The sequence below is a fragment of the Hevea brasiliensis genome, chromosome 1 (assembly GCF_030052815.1).
Source record: "Hevea brasiliensis isolate MT/VB/25A 57/8 chromosome 1, ASM3005281v1, whole genome shotgun sequence".
In the NCBI taxonomy this organism is placed as follows: domain Eukaryota; kingdom Viridiplantae; phylum Streptophyta; class Magnoliopsida; order Malpighiales; family Euphorbiaceae; genus Hevea; species Hevea brasiliensis.
Genome location: NC_079493.1, coordinates 124,575,199 through 124,595,267, shown reverse-complemented (window position 1 = coordinate 124,595,267; position 20,069 = coordinate 124,575,199). Strand labels below are relative to the sequence as shown.

General features: G+C 30.5%; 2 protein-coding genes across 3 annotated transcripts; both read right to left on the bottom strand.

The window, feature by feature from the left end:
* Window positions 1-260: 260 nt before the first annotated feature.
* Window positions 261-2,497, bottom strand: LOC110634285 (putative receptor-like protein kinase At1g72540). The gene is made up of 5 exons (XM_021783229.2): window positions 2,056-2,497; window positions 1,812-1,947; window positions 1,460-1,596; window positions 1,204-1,327; window positions 261-1,129 (listed from the first exon to the last, which is right to left on the bottom strand). The coding sequence occupies exons 1-5, from the start codon at window positions 2,437-2,439 to the stop codon at window positions 537-539; spliced, it is 1,374 nt and encodes a 457-aa protein (XP_021638921.2). The 5' UTR covers window positions 2,440-2,497; the 3' UTR covers window positions 261-536.
* Window positions 2,498-9,680: 7,183 nt separating this feature from the next.
* Window positions 9,681-18,310, bottom strand: LOC110634284 (exportin-T). Of its 2 annotated transcripts, none has more exons than XM_021783227.2 (15): window positions 16,294-18,310; window positions 16,097-16,186; window positions 15,799-15,888; window positions 15,438-15,542; window positions 15,047-15,106; window positions 14,630-14,692; window positions 14,427-14,522; window positions 12,500-12,664; window positions 12,056-12,229; window positions 11,894-11,959; window positions 11,712-11,810; window positions 10,898-11,044; window positions 10,147-10,349; window positions 9,996-10,047; window positions 9,681-9,900 (listed from the first exon to the last, which is right to left on the bottom strand). In XM_021783227.2, exons 1-13 carry the CDS (start codon window positions 18,016-18,018, stop codon window positions 10,260-10,262), a joined length of 2,970 nt encoding a protein of 989 aa, XP_021638919.2. In that variant the 5' UTR covers window positions 18,019-18,310; the 3' UTR covers window positions 9,681-9,900; window positions 9,996-10,047; window positions 10,147-10,259. The 2 variants fall into 2 exon arrangements, with proteins under 2 accessions (XP_021638919.2, XP_021638920.2); XM_021783228.2 differs by having other exon boundaries at window positions 14,630-14,671.
* Window positions 18,311-20,069: the final 1,759 nt, after the last annotated feature.

The window sequence follows — 20,069 nt, the reverse complement described above, 5'->3', positions numbered from 1 at the left end:
ATTGACTATGAATTTTTGACCGAAGAAACTCATGGAGCATGCAGGCATAAATGGATTTAAAATCAAGAACGCAGGTATAGTTGCACTTCTTAACGTTCAATTGCAGTCAATTTAAGTTCAAGAAAACTCATCACAAGTTGGAAAATTTTATCCTCCTATATACTAAGCATCAATATTATGGGATTAATCCAAGAAAAAAATAAAGCTTAGTGGATTAGTGCTTAGAATTATTGGTACATTGGGTAGTTGCCAATTGAATATGTAAACCATAGAAAGCACACTAATTACCAGAATCTCAAGTCCACAATTCTAGCTGATCTATATTTTGTGTTTTGAGTGGAAAAAAGATTTATTATTGTAACTTCAGCCACACTTAACAATCATCACACCATTTGTAGATGAATTGCAAAAGGTGGCAAATTTTCCCAATAAATAAAAAAAAAAAAAGAAAAGAAGAAAGAAAAAAAGAAGCTAATTCAATTTACAGTATGCTCTATAAGCAAATCCCAGTCATCTATTCCCCTTGCCAATATCCTCTATTGCTTAGGAGAATATAAACCAGTGCCTAAAGTCTTATACAGTGCAGTATCAGAATACACAGCTCTAGACCTGAATGATTTAATTCGCCTTTTATGCCTGTAACCTTTTTGGTGCCTGTTATGATTCTTATCTTTCATCTCTGCATCTTTTTCTTCACATTTGTGTTCATCTTTTGGTTCATGGCATTCATTTTCACTTTCTTTTTCCTTGTCTTGTTCACTAATTTCTGTCTTCTTGCCTTCAGATGGAACAACAAATACAAAAGGTCCAATTGGTATGTCATTTAGCTCTAGCAGAGACTCCAAGGTCTTGACCACAGTGCTCATAGTGGGTCTAGACTTGCAGTGGTGACTTAGGCATTGATAAGCCAATGCTGCTGCTTTCCTAGCACCCTCTGTTGAATATTGCCCTTCAAGCCTTGGGTCCATTATCTGGTCAAGCTTATGGTGATCCTTCAATAAGGGTCTTGCCCATTTTACCAAGTTCTGCTTTCTACATGGACGGTTCTTGTCCACAGATCGCCTACCAGTTAACAGCTCTAAAAGCACCACTCCAAAACTAAATACATCACTCATAGTTGTCAAATGACCTGAAAAAAAAAACCCTTAATTTTAGTAATTATACTGATTTTTCCTAATTAGTGTAAGCATTAACTTTCATTACCAGTCATTATGTATTCAGGAGCTGCGTATCCTTCAGTGCCCATAACACGAGTGGTTATGTGTGTGTCATCTCCTTGTGGACCATCTGTTGCTAGCCCAAAATCTGAAATCTTTGCATTATAGTCCTGAAAAAGATAGAAGAAACAATTCATGGATTAATTGTTTATTTTGTTTGTATCAGTAAGATATTGAATGTTTGGTAGCTGCACAAAGTAAGGCATTGGTATCTGAACAATGGTTAGAAAATGAATGATTACCGAGTCCAATAGGACATTTGATGCCTTAAAATCTCTATATATGACTGGTTTCTCTTCTCCATGGAGGAAAGCTAGTCCTTTTGCTGCTCCAGCTGCAATTTTTAGTCTAGTTAACCAAGGCAAGGCTGCAGTATACCCTGCATTATTCAAGAAAATCAAGAACATAAATATCCCACCTAATTGGATTAAAGAAACATTTTTAGCAAGGTTTGCTTTCAAAAACATGAACTTCAAGATTCAGAATCTGTTCAAAATTAGAAAATTTTATTTCTGCATTCGTTATCACAGTAGTGATGTTGCTTGTATAATTAAGGTAGCAGTAGCACAATTTCTGTGAGGAGAGTATTTATACTTTTAAATAGCTGGGTCTCTAGGTTGCCTCGCTCCATATATTCATAGACCAGAAGCCTGTGCTCATCCTCGCAGCAGTAGCCAATCAAGTTCACAAGGTGGGGATGCTTTAATTGCCCAAGGAAGATTACTTCAGCCTGTAAATATGAATTCATATTAAAAACATAAACATTGAAAAATGCAGAACAAGATATTCCTACTTGATGAGCAGTAACTATTCTTGAAATGACAGGTTTGCTGCTTACCAGCCACTCTCTATGTCCTTGAGAGCCATCCAAATCCAAGACCTTGACAGCCACAGGCTGAAGCATCAAGCCAGGCCTAAGCTTGTCAGTGATGAACCCTTTGTACACAGTTCCAAATCCACCTTCACCAAGATAGTTACTTTTGGAGAATTGGTGGGTTACCATTTGTAACTCCTTGAGTGTGAAAACATGCAGATTAAAGATTGAATTTGACAAATCACTAATAGCGACAGATAATGGTGAACCAGGGTTGCTCAAATCTGACAGGGATAATCTCTGGGAAGTAATTTGATTAGAAACTTGAATCTTTGGCTCTGGAAATGGGTTATGAGTCTTGAAACATGCAGGAAAGAGCAATCGCCAATTGAATTTATTAGGAGCCATTTTCTATACTAAGTATATGCCAAGCTTCCAGCACCAGTTGGCTATATATGTGTATATATATATATATATATATATATATATATATAGAGGGTTTCCTTCTTTATTTTCTATGTAAATGTTGGCTTAAATTAATGGGAAAAGGGAAGGAGAAGAGGAGGATTGGTAGTTAAAATGTGTGCCGACTTGCAAAAATAAATTCAGCAAAGTCTATGGTTCAATGATAACCAATCAGCTTTTTTTCCTTGCAGGGAAAAATATTCGTGGGTTAAGTAGAAGGAAATCTTCTGACTCTAGAACAAGATTATATAATTACATATCCTATTCAATCTTTATTTATTTTATTGAAGAAAATCCCAAGTCATCCCTATACTTGCCAGAGACTGCATAGTTAGAATCTTCATGGCCCCTTCTTGACTTTGAAATCAGGGGAAATACTTTTTGAATAATTCATATTATGAAATTATTTTTGCTCTGTTTTGTAATAAGCATATGCATATGAGGTGAAAATTCTTGGCAGCTTCATGTGCTGGTCTTTTGGGGAGTCTGAGAAAAGGAAGGCCATTTTACACGGTTAGCTTCCTTACATTAAATGGGAAATGAACAATAATATATATCCATTTGCACTCGCTTTTTAGTTACAATTTTCCTTTTATTTTTTTCTTCTCCATGTGTAAAAGCCAGAGTGTGGCAGGCACCTGTACTGCTTTTGTTTTCATTTTTCAACCATTATGATGGTGGAATGTGATATTACATAATTTTTAGAAAATCTTACAAAACAGTGTTTTAGATTTGAAAGATGTTTAAGCCGCAATGAAATAATTGTCCAAATTCATTGCCTGTAAAACTCAATTTTCAGGTCCGGTTCAGCTCGAACCATCACTGATCTTTCTGCTCTGAGTTTAATTCATTCTGAAAAGTTGATTTCAACACCAACTGAGTTGCGGCTAAAAAATTATTGTTTGTTCTCGGAACACAGAACCCCTTTATTATAAATGGATGATAAAAGGAAAAATAATAATTACAAGAGAGAAATTAAAAATAAAAAAATAAATAAATTTTCATGGCTGGGTTTGATCTAGTCTGGCGGCAAGAATAATAAGATGGGGATGGGTTTGCCAATGAGCGAAGTGATAAGTGGTTTTGTTTCAGTTTTTTTTTCTGTGCAATTATTGATCAAAGAGAGGAAGAAGATGACAAATATAAAATCTAAAGTTTTTTTTTTTTTTTTTTAAGCAATAGGTATAATTATAACAACAAGATATAAGATCAGTTTGAAATTGAAATAATAAAATAAAATAATATTTTAATAAATAAATTTTAATTTAGGGATTCTAGAGTTTCAAAATTGAATTTTATAATTTTTTAAAAAATATTATTTTAATAATTTAAAATTTAATTTTTATTTTTTATAAATAAAATATATTTAATTTAAAACTTTAAATTAATTTTTTAATATTTTCTAATAAATATATTTTAAATTTTTGTTTTCAAAAATAATTTTAACAATAATATCAAATAAACTTTAATAGTGTCCACTGATGTACATAAATGAATTTGATAATTTAAATATATAACACTTCTAAATTGAATTGAATTTATGAATTTACAATTAATTTAAATTAAAAATATTTTTTAAATATTAAAATAATTTATTTTATAATTTATTAAAAGAATTAAAGAATAGTATCTAAAATTTAATTACTTAAATATTTGATTTAATTATTTTAAACTAAAAGTTATAAATCAAATTAATTTTTTACTTTTATTAAAATACTCTGTCCATAAAGATAAAGTTTACTTTTCTTTTTTTCTATTTCAAATTATAGATATTTTTTTAAATAGTAATTTATTTATTAATTTACTATATGCTCCTATTTAATATGTACTACAAATAAATAAATTTTTTTTTTTAATTTTAGAGTTTTGTGGTACGCAACAATAACTTTAAATATATTAATTACATTATTTTAAATTATATAAAAACAAAAGTAAGTTTATTTTGTTAGAGGGACAGAATATTAAACTAAAGATAATAATGATAAAGTTATGGATTAATTAAATTAAAGCACTTTGACGTACGCCTCTATGCTGTAGCCGGCTGCCACCTGGTAAACGATTCATAGATTTTCATTTCAAGTCTTGCGAAAGCCAACACTGCCAGATTCCTTAGTTTGTCTAATTCTTAACATTATTTTTACCAAGTCTTGAAGATCATTATCGCACGAGCACCGGCGACCAGCCAACCACCATCAATTTAACCTTTTGGATTTATTAAAGAAATTTCATTTTCTTGCTTAAAATTTATTAGATTTTATTAATAAATTTAATTCCTTCAATCATTTTACGCAAAACAACATAATTTCTTAAATTTTAATATAACTTTAGAGTAATGTTGATATACATGAAAAACGACTTTAAATTATATATATATATATATTTCATTGATGATATAATGTAAAAATTAATAAAAATTAAAGTGTCATACTTTAAAATATCAAAACAAAATGAAAATGAAATACTAGAAAAAATACAAAATCCTTGTAAATATTTGCATAGCTAAAATTTCTTGGAAAGTAATCTGATCTTTTTAGTCCTTAAATCAATAACAAATTTTATAAGGTAGAAAGTGATATTTATGTAAAGTTTTTTTAATAATAATAATTTAATAATTTATAAGTAAAATTCACCTGAAAATTAGCTCTATATCACTAATTCAATTATTTATTAGTTGTAAGAAATGAGATTTTTAAGATTTTAAAATTATGGGTTTATATTTAAAAATTTTATAATTTTATAATCTATGATTTTTGAGATTTTTTTTTTTTGTAAATTTAACTCATCAAACGTTCAAATTAATGAACTGAGGAGTTTTTTTTTTATTTTTTAAATCTTTAAAATCCTTAACATTTATTTTAAATTATAAAAAATTATAAAATTTTTAAAATCATCAAAAAAAAAAAATTCTTACTATACCTCTACCTAATTGGTCATCACCAAGAATTTTACAGAAGGAGAATTACCAGATTGACTCTAATTAGCTAATTACAGAAAGGAGATTAAGTATAATAATTGATAATGACTAATAGAGGAGGCCTTAATAATGCTTTACAAGTGTGTCTATAGGCTGTGGCCTCCCAAAAGAAGTCAATCTTTAGGAATTAAATTTGTAGGCTGATGGAAAAATTTTCCATTTCATATTTCTTAAGTCTATCTTAACTTTTTCTTTAGAGCTTTGTTGGAAGTCTCCCAAACAAGGTTAGTAAGTCCTTTGCCATGGACCACAAAACAACTTCTTTATTTATTTATTTATTTATTTTTATATTAGGTGTCCTCTATATTCATTTTATGATTTAATAAAAAAAATTAATATTCAAGAATTAAATTTGAGTTCTCCCTTTAGGAGCAATGAGCCTTATCACTGCACTCATTATTTTTTTTTTTTTAAATAAAAAATTATTAATTAGTAGCTAATTTGCAATAATGAAAGTGGATTTTCAAGTAATAATTAGTTTGATTAATTGCTTCATTTTCGCATGGTGATCATCTAATATTGGCATATTGTAAATTACATTTTTTCTTTTATTGTTAATTATTTGATTTGGTTCTAAATCAAAATTGACTCATTTTAATCAATTGAAGCTTAGTAATTGAAATCATTTAGCTGATCTAGTTCAAATATCATAATACCCAATTTAAGTAGCTATCAAGCCTAATCAATCTCATCTAAAACTATATTTTTTACACTTTATATATTGACATATAATTAGTTAATTTTTAATTTGAATTTAATTGAACTTATTTGAATTTATATTTGAGATGTTAAACTTTTAATTATAGTTACTAAATTGAGTTGAATCAAATTCAAGCTTAGCAATGTATTAATTCCATTTAGATAGATTACACCCCTATTAGAAGTGTTATTTATTAAAAATAAAAATAAATAAAATTTAAATTTTACATATATATATTTAAAAATAAAAAATTAAAAGAGTGTAAACTCGAAGATGATCTTATTAGGTGAGTGTGGAAAAGTTTCACATTTAATACCAATGAAAAATGGTCTTTCCCCATGTGCTCAAGGACAAAGTAAGGGTAAAAATGGGGACAAAACCCAAATTTGCCTTGAAGTTCAAACATACTTGATTGACGGGTTATGAGTAAATTCATTTCTTAAGCATTCCCAAATTATTCTAATCAAAGTCTTGTATTGATTCTGCTTTGGGTGACAATTCCATGGATGGAGTTATGACCTTTATTCCATATGGATTTTGCTGACGACAATTCTTGAGCTAAGCATTAGGTAACAAGAATCATCCTTTGAATTTGTGTGAAGTCATATGCTATAGAACATTAAAAATTATATAAATTTTTTCTCTCAAGAGTACAGGTGAGTTTTATTATTGCATAAAAGCTTCGCATGAGAGAGACCAATTGTAATGATGGGTTTCTGAGAAATTGATACACAATAAGGATGATGAAGATAAGTACAAAGAATAAGAATTGGTACAAATAGATTTTCTTGTCCGATTCCCATGAGAATTTCGACTAACTTCTTGTTTTAAGCCTTTCCCTTCGTGGGTGTGGCCACTGGCCGGTGGGGGATGAACGAAGAAGGGAGGAGGGCCAATACAAGACTATTCCAATATCACAAAGTGGGTTGATCAAATTTAGACCATTTCAAAGTCTACCATTGATCTTCTATTATTTATTTATCTCATTAATTTCTGACTAAAATTATTTTCTCTAATATAATCTAATTAAAACATTCTTTTTAGACTTAGTGTATTAATTGAAAACATATTACTCACCTAACAGATTTAAATTCGTATCCCTATTTCTTCAATTCTCCTATTAAAAAAATAATAATAAAATTCATTCACCTCCTATTATTTTCATTGCTTGCTTTCAAATGAATCATTTCATTACAATCTCCATTATTTCAAAAGATGAATAGTGCCATGATTTGATGAGCTGAGGCTACCTACCTTAAAAATCACTGGAGAGTTTGCACACCGAGAAAATGAAGGATAATAAACACAATCATATGTGCAGCAATAGGCGACTCACAGACGGAAAGAACATGACAAAGGAGAAAAAGGTGCAGAACCGCAACCTTCATATAATAGAGGAGAAAGCAGGGCTACATCAAGAGGACAAGGCAAGAAGTATATCGTTTTGATGAGTGGGGATATGGGTGTGGCCTCCCTACCCAAATCCTGTCCATACGCAAATTTCCACATAAAACAAAACAATACAGTAATATTTTGCTTTCAGAGCCTGTCTGAGATTGCGTTTCAAACCTGCATTTTAAAATAATTTCTTTTTAACTACGTTTAAAAAAAAAAAAAACAATTTAAGGAACCTAATCTAAAAATAATTAATCTATAAGTTAAATTTTTCTTTCTCTTTAAAATATAAAATTTTACAAAATTTTAATTTAATTGATTTTTTTAATTCTTGTATTAAAATTTAATTATATTTTTTTCAAATTATTTATTGCAAATGAAACCTTTAAGAGCTTCTAAAATATATCATATGGAGTAGTTTAGATTGTGTTTGTTAAAAACATAAAAAATTAAAGATTAAATATTACTCTTATAAATTTTAATTTTAAAGAGAATAATTATTAATTTATATTTTATTAAAATTAATATTTAACTCCTCAAGAAAATATAAATATTAATACGATAAAAAATTAATCTATTATTTTTAAAGTATCCAAATAATATCAATGAAGGTTAAAAGTTATAATAGTAATGATTTGCATTTAATATATATATATATATATATATATATATATATATATATATATATATATATAATTAAAAATATTTCTTAACAGAGGAATTGAATATTAATACAAATTTAAATAATATTTTATTTCATTTTTCATAATTTATTTTATATATAATGAATTATGAAAAATAAATAAAATATTATTTAAATTTATATTAATATTTAATTTTACATTATTTTTTAATTATTATATTACAATTAATAAATGATTATTACTTTGGTTAAACATGCAGATTTGTCATATAATCGTAGCGCTAACACATGGAATTATTAAGCTATGTCAAATAGCAATTTCTTTATTTTTAATTAATTAGTTATTTAATTACTTTAAATTATGATTATATTATTAATTTTTTAATTACATATTTATAAGTTATAAATTATTTAATAATTATTTTATTAATATTATAATAAATAATCATTATTATTTTTTATCAGAAATAAAGACTTCATTAATAGAAATAAAGGTAAAGATACAAGCTCATACATATATGATCCCAACTAATTTCAGCCATCAAGCATGACCCTCCAACAATTAAGAAACCTAATATAACTGGGCAAAGGATCCGAAGGAAGCTTCAGATCCAACACACCTGAAGCTTTCTGAAGCCCTAGCCACCACACCAAACCTTTAATCGGCAACATTAGAAGAAACAACACGTAATAAGACCGTAAGAGAACTGCACCAAAGAACCAAAGCTCCTCAAGTGGTCATTGTTATTAGCTAATTTACAGTATATTAATATATTTCTTTTCCCGCTAGCTATATGCTTTATAGATTATAATTTTTATAATATTATTAATATATAATTAATATTTAAATATATTATATTTTCTTAATATTAAGATAATATAAAATTTTTTGATATTTTAATACAATAGTGATTATATGATTTACCTAACATCCAATTATTTTATATTTTTAATTAAAATTTTTATTATATTACTATATTTTTTATTATTTTTATTAAAAAAATTTGAGAGATAGAAAAATTAGTCTACAGCAATTAACAAATAATAAATTTAAAACATTATTTTATTTTTACATATTAAAATTAAAATATATATATAAATTAAAATTATTATTAATCGCGTGTAAAAATAAACACAAACAATTTCCCAGTTTTTAATAATATGCTAATACTTTTCTTAATAACAACTTAAACAATAATATTAAACAATAATATTAACAGACTCTTAAAAGTTTCATTAATGGCCGCACAAAGAAAACATGATAGCGCAAAATTTTGGTAAGTATCTTTTCTAAAATTTCTGAAGCAAGAATTTCTTTCAATATGACCAATGTTTTTCATTGGCCAACCGTAAAACATAACGGAGAAAAACAAATGTAAGAACAAGTAACAGTGACATAGATGCAATTCAAAATTAATTATCATGGAAAAGAAGATAATTTTCTCAAGCATATTGTAAAAACACAACACATATTGATGACAAAACTTGTATTTTCCTTTATTCACTTTATTATTATTTTTTTTTAAATCCTAAAATATGGCCAATAAAAGCTATAGCCATTTCCCTGTAAGTATTCTGACAACTATATTAAATATTTGATTACATTAATCCCACCAAAAAGAAGAAAAATATGTTATAGAAAAAAAAATAGCAGTTTTGCAATAAAGAAACCCTGTTGCCGGAAATATACAACTGCAAGAAAATGATTGAAAACCAAATCAGTCACCACACATGAATCAATAAATACAAGCAAGAGACATAAAAAGAGGAGTTCAGTACATAAATACCTCATTCATTGTCCATAATAAAAGATAAACATGGTATTTACATGGAAAAATCCTGCAACATTGACATGCATAAGTAGAATGTTTATTTATATATAGAAGAAGGATATATGTTCTACCAAGATAAACAAGACGCTCACGAGTGTTTACACACCTTTGCTCAACCAAGACTGGATTGCCACATAAAACAAAAATCACAAGCACATTAGATAATAAAAATGGCATGCTTTTGCCAAAACACATCGCAGTTTTCCAATCTTGATGCTGCTATCTGAAAACAACGCTTCCATTCTGTTGGAGCCTTAGATTTTCAATGACCGACTGGTAGAAAGATTTCAATGCCTTGAAATCGCTACCCTGCACAAACACCAAAAACATAGAGCAGAAATTAGAGCAATTAAACACAATTAGTCATGTCTTTGCAGCACATTTAGAGCTAGGACTCTGCACACAGACCCCGAAGTTCTCAATCCTGGATGACCCAAGCTAAGTATTCAGTCAAAGCATCTTACCTAATTCATCCAGGAAGAACGGAGATTGTATATGAAGCCATTTATCCAAGACACTAAGAACCAAATTAGCCTTTCACATAAACTATGTATAGAGTAATATAAGATCCCTAGCAACAAACCTAGAAAACCTTGTAACCATATCCATTTTTAGAATGGGGATCCAATAACAGACCATATAGGGAGCCAATGGCTAATTTAGTCTTACAATAACTGGCAGATTCAAATATTTAAACACAATCCTTGATACAACATGAAATAGCTAAAGTGAAAACTTTTAACCTGAAACCTTTTTGCAACAAAATTACATAGGGATTAGGGAACATCTCCAATTTTACGTTTCTACACACCCCAGTACTCAGTAACATGAGAAAAATTTGCGTTTCAATTTCTCACCTGCAACTTTTGGCAGTATTGCTGTGCCAAATCTTGAGGGCAATGTGCGGATGGAAAGCCTTTTGACACAAAATGAATGAGAAAATCATCACCAAACTTCTCATACATGACCTTCTGTGCCAGTACAATTTCTCCAAACAAAACAAGCTGCCATGCAGATCCAGAACAGAACAGTCAGTATAAAGCGTAATGCAAACAAATACAGCTTTTATCTGGCAACCTTGTGCAATCTAAAGTTCTCATAAAATTCTTTAACCTGCTAGTCTATAGAATAGTAGGAAGATTTTGTATTATTTCATATCATACTTTTATATGCTGCCTTTATATATTGCATCACATGAAGTTCTCAAAAGGGGAAGACATGGAAATATTCAGTATCATACAATTGCTCTACACTCATCAGATCAATGATTACACCCTTATATATATATATATATATATATATATATATATATATAAGGTAGTACTCTTAATGGGGCAGTAAGTCTATGCTTGTTTTCACTAATTGAAACTTGCATGCAATTTAACTTGCTGAACTCCAAAGAAATTCACCATGAACCATAAAGTCTGGCAAAACTCTTTAAAATTTCAGAAATCTACCAATCATAGCCAATTATTACTATGCATCATTTTAGGTATTAGCATATAACAAACAGTTCCATTGAACACTGGCTCTGATATCTTGTCTGCTGCCATGCATCCATATCAATTTTATCAATGCCCTCTTTCAGAATGCACCAAAATTGTGGGAACACCAGAATTCATAAAATGATTGAAATAAGAAGAAAATAAAAATCTAAACGATAATACTCACAGTATTTGCATCTTGGAACTCAAAGGATTTGTCAAGCACACTATACAGACAACAGTTTGTTGCAAAGGCCTCAATTATGAAACTTTGAAAACCCGGCACCTGAACGCATTTAATATCATTAAAGCAATAAAAACATCAACATAAAATGCTACTAAGAACTATATATTTCAGAGCACACAAACCTTTTCTTCACCATAAGGTTTGGCACACCAATCTTTAATTAATCTAATGAATATCTGTACACATGCCTGAAATGCAGATAGAGAAAAATGTTACATCAAGTTCATAAATAATATAATATTTTAGAAGATCCAATCTGTCGGTCAGCAAAATTAGAAACTCACCTTTCTTACAAGGATATCCTTGTGATTACAAGCTGTGTACAGCAGCAACTGCATCAAAGAATCCAAGTAACCCCTACTTTTGGGTGAAAGGAAGACTGACGATAGATCGTGCGTAGTTATCACATGCAAAAATGTATACAATGTTTTCTGAAGTTCTTGTAATTCACGGATTTCCTACAAGAAAAACAAGGGATAATGACAGGTAATTCAACACATTGCCTTAAAGAAATTACATTTAAACAATAAATAGCCATGAAAATGAAAATAAAAATAAATTTGAATTTAAAAAAAAAAGGCATAGTTAATTACAACAATCAAGAAAATAACCAAGCACAACCTTAATTAATGTCTACCGAGCCATATATACGCAAAGAAGATGCTGCTGGGAAGAGAGTTAATGCATGCCATGGATTAAGAAATATTGCTGGATTAATATTTCCATACCTCAGTATTGGTTCCAGGTCCTGAAGGAAATGCATCCTTTGGGATAACATTAAACATTCTTCCAGCGATGGCTGGAAAAACTTCCTCCAATATGTCACGAAACGAGGTGTTGAATTTGCAAATAAGTTGGTTGAGTAGTAAAAGAAAACCAACCATTTCCTTCAGCTGCAATAAATATATTCCAAAAATCATGTCTTCATGTACTGTCACATTTGGAATTATGCACAAACATCCAAACCTTATTGTGGTTCAAAACATGTGAAAGACAAATTCCTTAAAAGTTTCACACCCTGCCTAGGGCAAAAGGCAAGCATTTCCTTATCATGCAAGAAATATCATAAAGCTATTAAATTAACTTAAAGACCTCATCTCTCGAAAGGATATTAAAGAAAGCCAAATGGCCCTTGTAAATAGTTTTATATTACAAAACTATGTCATGACAAAAGTTTCTAATTGCTTTCTGCAAAGTAACTTAAAAGATGCTTGGCTGAAAAATGTTGTAAACACATTCCAAAAATAATGCCAGAAAGGGCCCTAATGACTGCACCTGTACTAGAACCTTCAATAGAAGTATTGCACTTTAAGTCGAACCGTACAGCCACCTTCAGTAGGCAGAAACTTAGCATATGTTGTGGCACAAAGATGAATTATTCTCAAGTACACAAGCAATCATAATTCACAAGGATTAAAAGAAAAAAAAGGTTTAATTGTGCTTCCAATTCCATTACAAAACACTGTGAAAGAAGTCAAAGCATGCGTACCTACCAACAAAGATGAAACTACTGAAGGCCAGAACCTTTACACACAATACTAAAAGGAAGCTGTCTCAAATCAATTTGAGACCACAAAACCTCTAAAATTTAACCATTTTAAGCTCCCACGAGATGACACTTGAAGGGATTATTTGCTTTGCCCACCTTTACACTAACATATTGATGCAAGCTGAGATTTGGGCTCTCTTCAATCCATTTGAGGCCACAAACGCTGAACTTTAACAATTTTATGAGCCTAGGATAACTGTTACCTGAAGCGATCATTTGCTTTGCCCACCTTACACTACTGTAAGGATGAAAGAATTAGATAACTGTTCTGAATTGTGAACTCACGTATTCCCAAAATCACAGCAACTTTCAATTGCTGTTATAATATAAAAACATTTTTACTCCAAAAGATGAGCAAGTTTCTCCTTATCACATCAAAAACTCAACATGCAGTAATGTTTCACTTTCCAAAGCAAAAATTTTAAAGAAAATAGAAGGAAATGATGTGGACTTCCTATGGCAGACATTTATGCAAGACACAAGTCTATGGGCTATGACCATCCTAGATAATTGAACTCCACATGAATGGCCCACTGCGACGAAGCATTGTCCAAGACATGATGTGGCAAATTCAATGAAGCAACAACTGGTACCACAGAGAAGTGGCCATAAACTGGAGAGTCTTGACCAATTTGAAAGATCATTTGATGTAGTAGAAATAAGTGAAATTTAAGTTGTTCGATCAAGTAAATGGAACTCAATGGAATTCATAATTTTCTCAATGTTATTATTTTTTTTTTGTTAATTTTTTGTGGAATATTCTAGAGCTAAGGCCATTCTAATGCTCCTTTTCTCCATTCATAAACTGAACCAACAATTAGGATAAGCACGAAAATGAAAAGCTTCTATATATATGGATAACCCCAATACATCAAAACTCATTGCCCATGGATTTATCAAAAATGCATTCATCCTATCCAGGTGAACTCACTACCACTTCCTGTATAAGGGCAGGCAAGGCAGGCATCAATCCCATCCCATTCCATTATCATTCCAAAAACACTCAGCATTATATGCAGAAAAGATGAGCATTAATTGTAATCAAGAAAATGTCAGAAAACTAGCTACAAGTTTGTATACAATTAACAAGAACAGATATATTTTACCTCACATTCAGCAAGCAATTGCTCCAATGCTTTTGGAAGGTAAGGAAAAACAGATGCTCCCAAAGTGTCCACCATCCGATGTATGAAAGAAGTAACCTGAATTCCATGAATGCTAGCTTTAGGGAATATGTATAGTCAATAAAAAAAAAATAGAAAGAAAAATCAAAAGAAAGCATTCCCATGGCTCCATATCTTGCTCTTACCTTAATCCGGAGAGGCTCCATCTTTGGAAACACAACAAGAATCTGTAGAAGAACATCCAATGTCTGGATCACAGAGAGAGGTAAACAAAATGTAACACATTAAAGAGGAGAGAAGAAGAAGAAGAAGAAGAAGAACAATAGAAATAGGTCAATAAACAGGAACAGAACCTTCAACACCATAATTTTAAAGAAGGTAAATAAAAATAAGAAATGAATATATGGGTAATAACAGATGGTGGAATATTGTCATCACCACAACTGCCAACAAGATAGCATATATGACTGAAATTCTTGATCATAATATGATATAAATTTGAAGAAAGATTTATGAACTCATTGTGTTTTGCAAATCGAAGGGGGAACCATAGGTAGCAGGTAGTACAAGAAACAAAAAAAACCAAAGACATTAATTACAACCTGCTTAAACATGTGGCCTATTGCAGGACGACCAGCAGTTACAAGACGCTCACTGAAACCCTGCATTACAAAGTGAAATTGTAAGGACAAACAACATTCCTATGAAAACAATTTCAAAAATAATTAAAGAACATAGTAAAGATGCTTCAAAAACATGTGCAATACAGTTTTTTTTTCTATGTAACCAAAGAAATTAGTGTAAAAATTAACAGAACTTAAAACATAGCAGGTTAAAATGATTAGGCTAATACGAAGATCTATCATATTGTAATTTAGTAACTACTTACTGCAGTAAATAATAGAGTAATTGACTTAAAATAGAAAGAGATATGGTTAAAAGGGAAATTTGCACCAGAGCAGCAACTAAGGTAGCAAAAGAACAGGAAAGAACCTTGCTGAGTGCATTAATTGCCATGATTATTTGCTGCATATTTACAATTTTCGCTGGATACTCTTCTGAATTTAGCAATTTAGCATTCATAAGCAAAGTCTCAACCTGTATTAGACATATAATTCAGAATTAAACAGGAATGGTTATATTAATACGCATATGCAGCATAACAAGAGAAAACCACTTTGAAAACAACATATCAGAAGTTCTTTGCTCAACGTATTATGCATGCATAGCAAGTATTTACCTTCAGAAGACAACCATAAAGTGTTAACTGGTTCAAAATTCAGGAATAAGAAAATAGTAGGGAAAGGAATGTTAAACAAAATAAATTTCAAGAAGCTGAAAAATTAGTTATAACCTGGTGGCAAAGAGGAGTGAGCAATGAAGAGAGGTAATCAGCTTGTTTTTGCAGTGGTACATCTTCCATACCAATTAACAAACCAATTGCCTGTGAATATTCACTTTAAATATTAGAAGGGAAAAAAAGCACCATCATGAAATTTCGTAACAAATAAAAAACCCCATGACATTAGCATATCTCTGGGTGCAAGTGTCTATAAATTCCTATGTGATTACTTAATGTGTGAAAGAAGAGTGTGTGTGTGTGTGTGTGTGTGTGTGTGGAAGGAAGGAGTAAGCAGGCAGTGACAGGTGACCTCAAAAATGTGGCTACCATCTTCAGAACCTGTAAATTCATTTGATGTATAATCCATGCTTGTAAATCGAGCAACTGTGTCTTGGAGGCTCTGTCAATTCATACAACAATTCAAAAACAGTAGAAATCAAGAGTACAAATTGCAATATTTTCTAGGTGAATCATTACCAGAAGAATAGTAGATGATTTAAATATTACCTGCAAAATTGTCTCTATGAAAGGCAAAAGCTTTGCTTTCAGCAATTTTACAACCCTCATGAACAAATAACTTGCTCTACGACTGACATGGATGTTTGGATGGTGTATTCCTCTCTCATCCAGAAAGGCAGCCAAAGCCATGGGAATATATTGCATATTCTCCTGAACAAACTTCATATATCTAGTTATTGTCTCCAAATACACAAGGGCAACTAACCTATTAGAATGACAAGGAAACCTTGTAGAAAGAAGCATCGGCACCAGTTCACCCAACAGTCCACTTCCAGGTCTCATGGTTTCATCACTTAATGATTCTCCTAGTGCGTACAAAAGAGAAAGAGCGGCTTCCACCTCTTCAACATTTATTTCTGATGAAGATGCGACAGCACTCGCCAAAGAATTTCTGATAAATATTTGAGTGATATCAGGTGCCACTCGACCCACACTACGCAACAACACAAATAAGTCCTTTCTAAATTCAACCATCCGATCTTCCTCTTCTCTTCCAATCTTATCAAACAAATCAAGATTATTCCGGTACATAGGATCATATCGAATTTGTGTATGAATGACCTCCAATATCTGACCCACATAATGTGCTTGTTTCTCTCTTAACGGAGAAAGGCTCTTCATAGTGGCAACATAACCTGAAAGAAATTGTACAATACTAAATGCCGTGTCCACCTCACAATTCTGCATTACAAAAAAAACTGATGGCAAAACCTCATTCAAAAGCTCTAGTGAAACCTCCTTAGCATCTTCTGTACCAAACCGTTTATAGCACTCCAAAACCTCCCCAGCATAACCAGTAATTAATGAAGCTATTTTTGACACTAACTCTGAGGCGCTGTCCCCAGTTACCAAAGCAAAAACCCTACTGATCTTAAGATTCTGCAATATTGTTAACTTTGACTGTGGATCCATCCGCTTAGAAACCACTGCCAAAACACACCCAGCAGCTGCACCCTGAAGCTGCTCAAATTCTTCATCAACTAGTATCAACTCGAATAACAATGGAAGAAAAACATCATTTACTATCAACCCAATATCAATCCATGAAATATACCTGCGCATTGAATCTAAGACGCTAGAACACAGCTCTGGATCAGAATTCCTATACATAGATACAATGCCAAACCATGCTCTCACAATCTGACCCACACATTGCTGCCTCATTGCATCCTTAACCCGCACTGCAACCCCCATGTCCTCAGGAGTACGAGGGTAATCTAAACTAATTAATTCATCATCCAGTGCATTCAAGACCCGACAAAACATATCAACAACTATACCTCCTTTACTTAAACAAGGCAAAAAATCAACAAACACTGAAGACCAAATTACTGGGTACTCAAAATAAATCAAGGTAACCAAAACCTGAGCAAGCTTGTTCTTTATAAATGCAGGACCCTCTAAAACCCTCACAGCATTGCTCTCATCAATCACATCAAAACAGCATATAGAAAATACTGATTTCCGAACAAAATCCTTCTCTTCCAAACTTAACAGAGCATACTTGACCCTAATAACCTCATGTAAAGTCTGTAAACACCAAAACTGAACTTGAATAAGATTGCAAAAACACAATTTCTCAACACATATCCTACATATTGTCGGGGCTTCCTTAATTTGCTGACAGAAAGAAACTGCTTGTGATTTTAGCGCATAATCTATAGTGCCTGATTCATCAAAACTTATAAGTATTGCTTTTTCAAGATCATCCATTGGTTAATGCAGCAGTTGAAACAGAAAACCCAATAAATTGATTATTTTCTCTTGTCGGATATTGAAAAACTAAGATAGAATCCAACTAACTGTGAGGGAGGTTTTACTATTTGGCGAGTTTGGGTTGAAGGGTTTAGAGAAAGCTTACCACTTGGGTGAATTTGAGAGATCTTTATATAATGTATGTGATTGATTTGAAGGAGTAGGGTTTTTGGAGAGAGAAGGCGAAAACCCTAAGGACCGTGTTTGGACTGTGTGATTAATTTATAGTTTAGCGAATTGACGGAAGAGAGAAAGCATGTAAGAACGGTAAACGACGAAGAAGAAGAAGAAGAGTGGTTACTGTTTGTGTTAAATTACTAAAATGACCCTGTGCTTTTGAAAATTGCCATCAATATGGTCATGGGCTGACAAATGATCGTCGCCCATTGGCCATTTTGTACATTTTTTTTTTTTTAATTTTCCAGGTTTTATATTCTTTGAATTAGGGATATACACGAATCAAATTGGTGTGATTCTAAAGTGATTTTCAAATCAAATCGAAAAATGTATATTTTTTTAAAAATATTAAAATTTTAATTTTTAAATAGACTTCAAATTGAAATTGCACATTTCCAATTAAAATTTGTTAATTCTTTTTTCATAAAATTTAAAATTAAAAAGGGAGAATATTATTAAGCGTTATTGGTATATATATATATTGGATTAAATTTCATACATCCAGTTTAGTGCCCAACCTTTTGGGCTTTCCAGTTTGAACTCATTGGATCAGCAATTTGTTGGCCCATTCATTTCAATCTTCCATTCGCATTCCTGCGACTCCTCTCATCGTCAATAGTTTTATTTACTTCTTTTTTTTTTTCTTAGGATAATTTAATAAAAAAAAAACACAATAAAATGCTTTATTAGCGAATTATTTTAATTTTTAACAGAATAATATATACTTTACAGATAATTACTACAATAATTTGTTTAGTAGTAAAATATTAATAAAATGAATAAAAGTTAAAGTAAATAAAAAAATTTTCAATATTTGATGAGTATTTTTTTCAAAATAAAATTTAATGAAAACAGTTGATAATATCTTTTTTTTCAAATTATTACTTATTATTATATTGAATAAAAATTTAAAAATTATGATGCATAATAATATTAATAATTTTAAGTTATATAATAAAATTTTAAATTAAAGAAAATTAGGAAATCTGTATTTTTTTAATATTATTAATACTTTAAACAATAAGTTTTTTGTACAAAAAATATGTATAATTGTATGTAAAACAAAGAATAAATTCAAAAAATTATATAATTATAATAATAATAGATTGTCGTATCAATCTTATTTATAATAACTAATGAAATACTAGTTTAATTACAAAATATATCTAATATAAGTTTAACCTCATATAAAAATAAATTTTAAAATTATAATATTAAATATTTATATTGAGATTTATTAAAAAAATTAATTAAAGTGTATATAATAAATATGTAAATCTAAATATAAATATTTAATTTAAGAATTATTAAATTTATTATTATATAAGCTTAAGTTTTTATAAGTCGTATTTTCTATTTTATATTTTTTTCTTTTTATAGGAAAATTTAGAAACTTAATACTCAAACTTATCACTTAATTTGTCACGACCCAACCTATGGGCCGGACCAGCACTAAGACCTGGGCCAGCCTAAAGCCCTCGAGACCCGTAGTAAGCCTAACTATTTACTAACCCAACTCTAAGGCCCATTTGGGCCCAATTTCAAGAAATCAACCGGACAGAATCCGGCCATAAAATGGACCTTCTAACGGGGAGTTTTTGACTCATCCGACCTGTAAACACAATAAATAATCAATTGGGAAGCTCAGCTCACCCTCCACATACTCATATCAGCATAAAAATAAATGGGAGCTCAGCTCCCTCATCCAATCCATCAAACATGCATGTAATAAAAATTTTTACAGGTCCAAAATAGCAATTAATATTACAAACCCAAATCAATTAAATATTTCTAACACATGCGGAAATTCTAGAAGTTTATAGAATTACACA

What these genes read in the sequence shown, in the direction of transcription:
- LOC110634285 (XM_021783229.2), bottom strand. Translation starts at nt 2,439, where the DNA reads ATGGCTCCTAATAAATTCAATTGGCGATTGCTCTTTCCTGCATGTTTC. An exon ending in AAGGACATAGAGAGTGGCTG is followed by an intron (nt 1,948 to 2,055) that starts GTAAGCAGCAAA and finishes TCATATTTACAG; the next exon opens with GCTGAAGTAATCTTCCTTGG. An exon ending in TCCTGAATACATAATGACTG is followed by an intron (nt 1,130 to 1,203) that starts GTAATGAAAGTT and finishes TTTTTTTTTCAG; the next exon opens with GTCATTTGACAACTATGAGT.
- LOC110634284 (XM_021783227.2), bottom strand. Translation starts at nt 18,018, where the DNA reads ATGGATGATCTTGAAAAAGCAATACTTATAAGTTTTGATGAATCAGGC. An exon ending in TCATAGAGACAATTTTGCAG is followed by an intron (nt 16,187 to 16,293) that starts GTAATATTTAAA and finishes ATGAATTGACAG; the next exon opens with AGCCTCCAAGACACAGTTGC. An exon ending in AGTTCCAAGATGCAAATACT is followed by an intron (nt 11,045 to 11,711) that starts GTGAGTATTATC and finishes TCTGCATGGCAG; the next exon opens with CTTGTTTTGTTTGGAGAAAT.